Source organism: Cynoglossus semilaevis, chromosome 14 (genome assembly GCF_000523025.1).
Source record: "Cynoglossus semilaevis isolate Cse_v1.0 chromosome 14, Cse_v1.0, whole genome shotgun sequence".
In the NCBI taxonomy this organism is placed as follows: domain Eukaryota; kingdom Metazoa; phylum Chordata; class Actinopteri; order Pleuronectiformes; family Cynoglossidae; genus Cynoglossus; species Cynoglossus semilaevis.
Window position 1 is genome coordinate 17826324 of NC_024320.1, and position 10904 is coordinate 17837227.

Here is a 10904-nt window from a genome sequence, read left to right on the forward strand (position 1 = left end):
TATTTTTGAAGCATTAAATGTTCTAGTTAAGTCAGGATTCTGTAAATGTTAAATGTTGTACACAACATTATATTAGGCTGAAATCATTAACATAACTTTAAAGATTACCGGTGTCAGATGGTGATGAATTGGTTGGTGGTCTTGCCTTACACCATTAAGGTCAGGGGTTTGATACAGTGTGAAGGTCGTATGTTCTCCCTGTGGATGTGTGTGTTGTTTCTCAGGTCAAAGAAACACATGCAGGATTAGGTTGATGTTCACACTAAAATGACCATAGGTGTGAACGTGAGTGTGAATGGTTGTTGTCTCCATAGGTGACCCTGTGATGGACATGTCCAAGGTGTGTCCCACCCTCCCCTCCAGACCCCTGACGACCCAGAGAAGATGAAGTGATGAAGCTGAATGAAAACGTTTGCTGATGTAATAAATCATCTGACACTCCAGCACTGCTGCTGCTGCTGCTGCTGCTGCTGCTGCTGCTGCTGCTGCTGCCCGGCCTTGGGCTGGACATTTGTATGTACGGTTTGACAGTAGACAGATGTTAACCTTGAGTTTGCGGTATTTCTGACGCGCCACGTGTCCCTTGCAGGAGGCCTGCAGAAACACCAACCAACCAGTGACCAGCTGGTCCCTCTGTTCTTCCAGGTAGCGCAGCACACCTCTTTTCATAAACACCTGAGGCACAACAGGAAGTGAGTCAATGGACTGCAGAGTTAAGCGTGAGTCGTGCGCCTGTAAGAACAGTCGTCCTCACCCTGCTGCCACCCAGGACTATGCTCTTTTTATCCAGGTCCAACTCCAGCAGCAACTCCTCTACGGCCTGAGGAGAGAACAGAGAGGACACCTGGTGTTGTGATGTTGGCTGAATATCACCAACATGTTGTGTGTATGACCCGTCGTCTGACCTTCCTCTCATCATGGCTGACAAACATTGAAGCATAACGTTTCATAATTGGAGGAGACAGTGCTTGGAAATGACACCTGAAGTCGCTCAGAGTCATGTGATCCGGAAACCCTGGGCAGAAACAGACAGAGATTATCAGCCTGAAACAACGTCATATTACTGAGATGGTCATTTCATCTTCAATCTTGAACATTCAACCAGAACAACACTGACACATCATCCTCTCTTCATATGTTTTTCATTTGAAATACACTAATGGTTTGAAAGCTCCGCTCACTTTCTGTTCAGCTGACTCTAAGTTATGCAGAATGTTATTTTGTTTGTTTTTACCATTTTGATTATTTTTATTCTTAGTTTAACTGGTACATTTTCTCACATGACAACAGTGTCAGATTGAAGAGCTCATGCACCCAATCACATCACATCACATTACCAAAGTGATGGTACAATAATAGTACAGTATATACTTGGTACTTAGTGAAGGATACCCTTGGCACAACCCTAACTGCTTACTATTTGTTAGGACTGACACACATACACACCATGAACATTGTGTATATATATATACATTCATATATATATATATATACAGTATATACATACATATATATACACATATACATACATATATATACATATACATACATATATATACATACATATACATACATATATATACATACATATATATAAATACATACATACATATATATACATAAATACATACATACATACACATTCACACTGATGCTATCAGTGTGAATGTCCTGACCCCTGACCTGTACGGTAGAGCTGCAGGGCCTGTAAGATGTGTGTGGACTGCAGCTGAACTCTCAGGGTGGGGACGTCCAAACTGCCACTCTCGACCTTTGCACTCACACACTGCAGGAACACAGGCTCAGCTCTACGAATCAGGTTGACCAGAGCATCCTGCAGAACAGAGGCAGTGAGGTAATGGAAGCCCAAACTGAGACATATTATGGGATATGCTCTGAGCGTTGAAACAGCAGTACTCACTGCCTGCAGTTTCACTGCAATCGACTGGGAGTGCCTGCGCACGGCGGCCATTCCTCCGCTGAATGTCTTCCTAATGGTGCCATTCCTCCGCAGAGAACGCTGGCTGCTGCCTTCCAACCCCCCCAGCCCCTGACACAGGGGAGGCACAGAGATACGAGGGGTGAACATGGCCTTTACCTCCCCTCTGTGGAGACAAAGACATACATTAGCTGTGAGATTTATGACACGGCATTCATTATGACATGTGTGAATGTTAATTAACTGCAATGCTACGACAAACAAGACAGTAGGACTGGGTTTGGTCATATCAACTAATATTGATTATTTAACAAATGTGAAAGTCGTTTGTGCAGATGTGCACATAAACATAAAATATTCCATTTCACATTTTAGAGTACAGTGAAGGCAAAAAATACAAGTAAGGAATACAGTTTTTAAAATATACAGTACTTGAGCTGAGCTTCCACTTTTAGCAGCATCAGGACAACGTGCCAAAGGTCACATGTCTCCCCTTGACTCTGCCCAGTACAAAATAAATAACCAGATGAATCTGGAAGCAGGGAGGAGAAATAATTTTCCAAAATAACTTTCCTAAAATAACTAGCCATTTCCAGGACATATGACTTTTCTATCTCATTTTCTACATTTTTTTAAATGTGTGCTGGAAAGATTGTCACTTATTTTCCAGGTCTTTCAAGATGCGTGGGAACCCTGCTCTTTTCTCACCATTATTCATCTTACCATTCCGTTAATTATAAGTTGTTTTATTTATTTTTGAGAGGAGCCTGCACATGTGTAAATATTTACTGGGATGTTCAAGTGTGTATGAGACATCGAAGGTTAAAATAGGACACTGGAATATGAAACGAGCTGGACTTAGTTACAGCCGAACCATCAGCTGCTGACCCTGCATGTGACGCTCGTACTCCGAGAAGTGGAAAGACCGAGAAGTGAAGATGAGACTCGAGATTTAAACATTTCTGTTGTTCACAGTGTGTCCTGATCTTTACTCTGGATTGGTATCAATCTGATATTGGTCAAAATGTTAGGATAAAACATAAAAAAAACTAAAAAAAAAACTACAGCCCGTCCGATCTGATACCTAAACCTTAATGCGCAACATGCCATAAATAGGGACAAGGTATCGGTTAATATCTGCATCGGCAGATACTTCAAGTTGCAGTACTGGTATCGGACATGAAAGCGTTGGACTGAGCCTTCCTTAACCTTCACACAAACTCACATTTTGGAGTTTTGCAGCAGACAGTTGGCGTTCAGAGCAGATGGATTGTTCTGGATCAAACCAAACCATCCAGTGAGGTCATAGCGGACAGGGTCACCGCCCATCAGGTGGTTGACCTCACAGTGTAGTGGCTGCTCACACTGACGCACTGCAGGGACACATGGATAATTCACACTCACAAACTGAGAGATTTACTGGACTTGTGTGTGGGGTTTTTCTTCTTTTTCAAATTACCCGTGTTGCTGTAATATTGGCACACTCTCTCCAAGGCTCTGCTTTCACTGGAGGCAGGTGTCATCATCTCCTCATCTAGAACCCACAGTAGACCTCTGCAGTCTCCATCTGCCGCCCTCACCTTAAAAACAACAAGCATTTACCACATTGACACACCTCAAACTAAAAAGAAAAAAAAATGTGTGTGTGTGTGCAGCCTGTGAACCTGAACTAAACAAATGAACCTGCAAACATATAAAGACGTTGATTCTTCTGAGGACATGATTGTTCCCTGTAATCCCTGCTGTATATTTCAGCTGCCCACTGATCAAGTCTTTTGAATTCCAAGGCTGAATGAAATTAATTTGTCTGAGAAAATGCTGATTCATACATTTCACAATAACAAAATGCAAAAGAGATTAAACAAAAAAAAGTCCCCAGTCTTGAATCCCAAAGAGAGCAGATGACTGTTACTCTTTTGTTTGTCTTTTCTGTCTTTTGTGTAGCTTCTGTTTTCAGCCGCACGTCTGCTGCTACAACATGGCCCTTTCATTGACTCATCCTGTTGACTGTACCTGGTATATGTTAGTGTTTTTTTATTATTTAACCTTAAATGATTGTATTACTGTAATGAAGAATACTGAGCTTCAGTGTTTGGTCAGCTTAGATTCATTAGTCACATCATTTCTGCTACTTTGTGACGTCTGTTAGAGCTGCTCAATATAATTCAATTCCACTGTATTGTTGTATTCACCAATGACAGGAAAGACCATGCTACACTTTGGTATGCTAGTCCATGCTGTGCTAAACTGTTCGTTTCTCTATGCTATGTTAGTGGTGTGTTGGTGGGGAACCTGGGGAGGGGCTTGATCAATGGCGGACACCACCTCAGCAGGACTGGTCTCTGGACATTCAAACTCTACTGGGACGTTCTCCTGAAGACACAACAGACCAGAGAACATTTTAAAATGCATTACATATTTACCACACCTACAATCAGGCCTAAGAACTGGATGGTCAGCAGGTCCATTGTCTTTGGATGTTCCAGTTTCATTAGGTTAACAAGACACAATAGACCTAACTGATGGGGAACTAAAAAAAAAACTAAAAAAACAAACAAAACTAAACTCTTCAGCTTCAAGTGTGCTATTACTTCACTATAGTTTGTCATTTTCTTCCCTAGCCTTAGAATCAGCCTATTATAAAACAATACGTCACTACACAGATGGGTGAGAAAGACAAGATTTATGAAACAAAAGGCAAAAAAAACCAAAACTCTTTTTTGTTTATCTTTAGAAGAATGATCACTTTCAGTTACTCCTGTCACCAGGGGTCGCCACAGCATTAACAACAAGGAACTGTTACACTGGACTATACTATAATTATGGTCTGCTCTTGGTCACTGCCTGTCATAATCAGTAGGCGTGTGAGTTTAGACAGCACATCCCTGTGGTGAACTGAGGAAGTGTCCTGGATGTTGTACAGACACAAAATCTCCAGCTAGCCTTCTTGTCCGCCTTCACCGACTAATGATTGTAGCCTGCGGTGAGTTGGCACTGCACATCACCTTGGCGTATCTTTCCAGCGTGTGTGTGAAGGTGTGTGTGTGGTGATGCTCCAGCAGCCTCTCTTGCAGGTAGTTGTGGCAAAACTCCGACCAGCCGGCCGCCTGTTCTGCTGCAGAATGTCGGGGGTTCCTCAGGCCTGGTGTGTCCACCACCATCACAGAGGCCAGGGCCAGCTGCTTTCCACCCAGAGCCCTGCAAACAGCACATTTTGTCTCACATACTGGACAGTCTGTATGTAATGCTGTATATAGATAGTAAACCCAGCAGAGTCGCAGAAAAAAATAAGAAAAATGTCCGAGTCGTGCCCAGACCTGGTGCCTTCAGGAGACCTACATAGGTTAGTCAGGTGTATCAAGGTGCTTTTGCACTGAGCACTTTATGGTCATTTGGCTAAGTTAGCATAGCATCTGTTTGTCTGAACAGTCTGTGCTGAAATTAAAGGAACATAATCTGCAGAGCAGTTTTTTTAGTCTGATTTGCAATTCATCTACTGCCAACTTTACAAACGATACCATCTGTTAAACACTGGCATCAAACCTGATTTATTCTTTACGACCATATATAGGCATTAAAATGTTTCTGTTATTGTTTTTTTTTTATTATTATTATTTTATTTTATTCTCCTCCATCAGATTTCCAGTCTATGAAATAAAAAGTATTATGGTCAACATGCAGCTTCTACTGTAGACCACACACATGGTCTACTTTTTTTGGCCAAAGACTGATTTCAAATAAGACAACATTTATACTGTACACACAAGTTGGTGTGGGTAAAACAAAAACAAAAAACAAACTCAGAAAAAACAATATTCAAATACATATAAAGTGTATGATTTATCTCTTTCTAAAATTATCATTATTAAATTAATTCTATTGATGTTATGTTTAAATGAATGCCTGATTATATCTGATTTTTTTTTTTTTTGTTTTTTTAATCTGACTGACTGACTTTGATCATTTAGTTATTATTTCATTTCTGTACCAAGAATACATTATTCCATAACTGGTCAAACTGCTGGTCAATTTGTTAAGAGGAAGCAGCGACATGCAGTGCACCGACACAAATCAGGGATCACACTGCTGATGTGAAATAATATGAAGCAGGAAGTGTTTTTCAGTTCCTCCTGATGACTCAGTCAGTCAGCAGGGGGCCTCGCTGTCGTTGCATCAGAATATGTGGGAAGATTCTCCTTTAAACATCCGACAACCCCACCTCCACTGCCTGTTTCTAAATCCGAGTTAGAAATAGACGCGTTTCCATTTCCTTTTAGTATCTCCTTGGTGTTTTCTTTATCAGTGAGGAATGTCTTTATTTTTTAGTTTATAATATGTTTTATTCATAATTGTGTGTCTGCGTGTCTACCTGTTGATGAATGAAACAATGGCAGTGAAGAGTTCTTCATAGAGTCCTGCAGCCATTCCTTCAACACACTGAACGGCTGTCAGTCTGGGACCTGCACAGATCAGAGCCAGACGTGGTGACACAGTCAATTTGTATTTTAATAAACATGACAAACTGTGTTAAAGGTGAGCCTGAAGCCTCTCAAAGACAAGACACCTGACAGTCAGCAGGTTTCAAACACGTATCTACACAAACAAGCATGCCACAATAAACATACTTTCAGTTCTGAGATTGTTTGCAAATTAATACGAGTTAAAGTAATCTGATATATCACTATGAATATGGTTGTATGTGGTAAGTGACTCCACCATGTTGTCTTTTTTTGCTCCGTGCTGCGTCTCCTCTGGTGAGCGAACTCTTACCCTCCTCCTTAACTGTGGTCCTCTCTCTGCTGCCCCCGATGGCTCTCTGCAGCAGCTGCTGCAGGTGATGTTTGAACACAGCAGTGTGCAGCTCGTCTCCTTCACAGCCCAGGACGCTGCTGGCCGTCTGAGCGCTGTCGAAATTCAAAAACTGCCTCCTGCCCACTGTGACAAACCAGAGGATGCACTTGTAAAAGAACGTGATCCAAAAGAACACTCTGAAGGTCAGCGTCACAAAGACACAGTGGGAGAAGATTGTGTTGTTAAAAAATATTTGAAAGGGGGAATGCAAATGGGGTCTCTCTCTGCTGCCCCCGGTGGCCCTAAAGTAAGCTACAGTAGTAGTAGTAGGGAGGTTGAAATGCAGTGTTTTATATATAGATTGCATATAATTTACTTGTTTTATTGAGGAAAAGGTTGTTGCAGAATTTGACTTTAATAAATATTAATCCTGTTTGGCCCCCGATTAACTGTATTTTAATGTTCTGCCCGTTCAGTGATTGAGTTCGAGTTTGACAACCCCTGCCTTAAATACTAGAAATAAAAATAATTACTACTTACTAAAACTTTATCAATGTACTGTTAATTATCTGACCTAATATATTGGAATTTTTGTTTAAATTTTTGACAATTTCTGCTTCTAAAAAAATGAACAAATATGTATGGCTTGTAAAATGTTTTCATATCTTCAGGAACTTTTTCAGGAACCTGATTCTGAAGAGTTCACTTCAGCTGTGTCATATGATAAAGTCAATAATAATGTTGCTGCTGCTGCTGCTGATGATGATGATGATGACGATGGTGAATGGTTGTTACCTCACAGCGCACCAGCAGCTCCCAGATGATAAATAGCAGCCAGAACGTGCCATATGGCTTTCTGCTCACTGGCTGAAAACCCCAACGTTTCCATGGCAGTCAGCAGCTTGGAGAAGGCCACAGACGCTCGCTGTTTCTCCTCCATCTGAGGACAGACAAGGAGAGGCAGAGGAGGATTGACAGTGGGAGTCATGGATTATCTCCCGTCACAATCGTTATCTCTGCAAACGGAGACATCTCAACACACATCATTACACTTTTACTTTTCTACTCCTTCTGTATCTCAGCCTCAGCTGAACTTCCCTTTCTGTAGAGATTTGTCATTTACAACTTTTATTGTTTTTAATACAGCTAAAGTTGGGGATCAGGAGCTAAAACCCTCGTCATATATCTCTTTAAAGGATTTTGAAAATTGTAAGCAATCCACCGAGTCAGAGCTAACGTGATCCATGTCTGAGGTTATGATGACGTCTGTTCTATCTTTAGAGCAGTGAGCTCAAACAAAACAAGACGTGGACCTGAAAACAAGACAGAACATGTTATACAGAAAAACACACACACACGCACACACACACACAGCCAGTGTACCTTATTTGGATTTACAATGCCAAAGGAGTTGGCCTCCAGCAGCTGGTGCAGCTGCAGTTCTGTCCTGAAGACAAAGAAACAACAGAGTTTACTGTACAACTAATAACAACCGTAACAACTGACCAGCTGACTGACAATTGTCCAATTGTCAGTTTGGGAGACTTTCAACTAGTGATCATCAACTGGAGGCCTGTGGGCCAAATGTGGACCGTCAAACCCGGCTGAGGATTTGATTCTAAAATTTAAGCAAATAATAAGGCTAAATAAAAATGTGATTTTTATTTGATTTTATAGGCCCCAAGGTGTCTGTCGAGAAAAAACCTGGCCCTCTGAATGCAACTCTTGACTCGTTCTACGAGCCACCGTTAAGACGTCGATGATATGTAAATAAATGCCTGGGTTACTTTTTTAAGAAAGAGATTTTTGAATATGTCAAAAACTCTTTGACCCTAGGATGTTGTTGGAGGGTGTATGTGGCAGTCAACCATTAGGGGGAGACACAGCTGTTGGAGACTGAAGCCAAGTAATGATTATTGGCCTGCAGAGCCAGGATCTGTGTGCATTTGTCACACATACTTCACTGTATGTCCTTGACTGTAAAATCTCCTCCAAGGACAGTTTACCTCATCTCCGCACTGAGTCCCGCCAGCATCTGAGAGAAGACCAGGAAGTTGCCCTCTCCTGGGGTTTTCTGACACACTCTCCACTTGTCCAGCATCATGGTCTGACGAGAAGCAGAGGGAGTGAAGTGTCACACAGGGGTCTGACATGTTAGGTATTGATTTTGAACCATGAGTAACTCGCATTCGATCATGCAGACCATGTTCCATCGCTTTCAAATCTCCAGAAATAACTTGATTCGGATTCAACCTTCAGGACTAAGAAGTGATTTTACACGTGTGGTCAACATGCCTGCAGGTGTCCAGCTGAGGCCTGTCCAGCGTGGTTAAAGTCCAGCGAGAAGACCATGGCGAAGCGAGATGAAGCGTCACTGTGCTGGGAGCTGACACAACCAAACGCCCTGAGGATCGTGAACATGGCCTGCACACGCTCCACTGAAGTGTGGAATCACAAGTGGGGGAAAAAAAAAAATGAAATTTTGCAGTGTTTGGGCAGAAATCCTCACGTGTTTTGTTTTTTTTTCTCACCGCTGACGTTCTCTCCTGATGTTCCAGCCTGTTTGAGGAGGGCGTGTGTGAATGTTTGGCACGCCGTTGTCTTGCCTGTCCCGCTGCGTCCTACAGCGCACACGCTGTGATCTCTGCGGGTGCCCACCAGGGACACGTACACCCGTTTGACTAAGGCCGCCATGGCAGGGGGCGCCTCCCACACTGACTCTCCTCGCCGAGACTTTGGAGTCTGAAAGGAGAGACAGAGGCAGAAAATATGTGAAATATTTGGACAGATGAGATATTTCACATCATCCAAGAGGCCGGACGCTTCAGTTCTAACTGACTGCTGGAAAAAACCTCACAGTGGAAATGTGTATGTGCTATCGCTATAGCAACGACTATAAGATAAGAAAATACTAGAACTGGAACATTTTACTACAGACTACAACGCCGTCAACAAATACATTCAAATCCACTGGAGATGTTAGTGGAGACACGCTGCTCTGAACATGAGGGACGACAGAGAAGTCAACAGGAAACTGATTCACACAGACCAGAATAACATTCCATCACGTGAGGACGACGAGGTGAAGGAACAGTCACACGTTAGAGGAGCCCTAAAAACGGGGAAGGGAACAATAATAGATGGAATAACATCGTTAGTCTGCCGTCTCTGAAAATCTGAAGGATTATTAACAATCACCAAGACAAATCTCTCGGTGCAAAGAAATAATAGACGAGAGAGAAAAACCTAACAAGACACAGGTGTAGCGCATTAGCACGACAGCGGCTAAACACAAGGGAGGGCAGGTGCAGGTGATTAAACTGACATTAGCAACAGGAAGATGCTAACGGAAGGAGAATGACCCAGAGAGAGAAAGAGAGAGAGAGAAAGAGAGAGAGAGAGAGAGAGAGAGAAGGGGTGAGGGACACAAAGAAGAATTCAGACAGAACAGGAGGAACAACAACACAGCAGTGGTGACAGCGGTGACAGTGGTGACACAGTGATGCTGATGCAGTGACCCTCACCTTGCTGTGGGTCTGCAGCGGGGGCCATAAGTTGACCAGGTTTGGCCCAGCGTCCGTCAGTGGCAGGTTAGCCCGAGCTCGACTGGTCAGCGTGTGGAGAACTCCACATTCGTTCACACTATGGAGGTCGCTCAGGTCATCGCACAGGTCCAGCTCTGATGGGTTACACTGTGCAAGAGACAGCCATGTTAAAGGACCAATCCATGTTTTATAGCAGTACAAGTAATGCATTATATATAAATTATGGCTGTCTAAATAAAGAGATGTTGACTCTGATCACCCAATCCACCAATGCCTGACCTTTTAACCCCAGACAGAGTGATTTGAGGTCATTTACCTTCTCAATTTCATTTTCTGTAACATCATGTAGTGAGCCATCAGTTTGCAGACGGACCCTAACTCGGCCCTCTGGCAGTTCTGGCGTTCCTTCGTCTGGTTTCAGCTGAGTGGCTGAAATGAAAGAATAATTATTGGACCTGTTGTAAAAACTTCTACTGTATCAGAAAGGACAGTTGTTGACTGGTCCTGATTAAAGAATGTATCTGTACGATACAACAGGATTTAATCTTTACAGTACATGGTTCACTGCCTCTGTGATCTACTGCTGGATCACCACCCACTTACTGGGCACCTGTCTTACTCAATTTCTG

At 42.6% G+C, this 10904-nt stretch overlaps 1 protein-coding gene across 1 annotated transcript in view; it reads right to left on the reverse strand.

Moving 5' to 3' along the window:
* Positions 1-10904, reverse strand: part of myo18b (myosin XVIIIB) — a 32518-nt gene that overhangs the window by 14962 nt on the left and 6652 nt on the right. The window contains 16 exon segments of the mRNA XM_025062294.1: positions 547-675; positions 755-820; positions 906-1015; positions 1684-1834; positions 1922-2105; positions 3165-3312; positions 3399-3519; positions 4232-4312; positions 4945-5137; positions 6309-6399; positions 6710-6874; positions 7526-7670; positions 8114-8177; positions 8737-8837; positions 9026-9168; positions 9262-9472. Coding sequence (XP_024918062.1) covers positions 547-675; positions 755-820; positions 906-1015; positions 1684-1834; positions 1922-2105; positions 3165-3312; positions 3399-3519; positions 4232-4312; positions 4945-5137; positions 6309-6399; positions 6710-6874; positions 7526-7670; positions 8114-8177; positions 8737-8837; positions 9026-9168; positions 9262-9472 — 2103 coding nt within the window.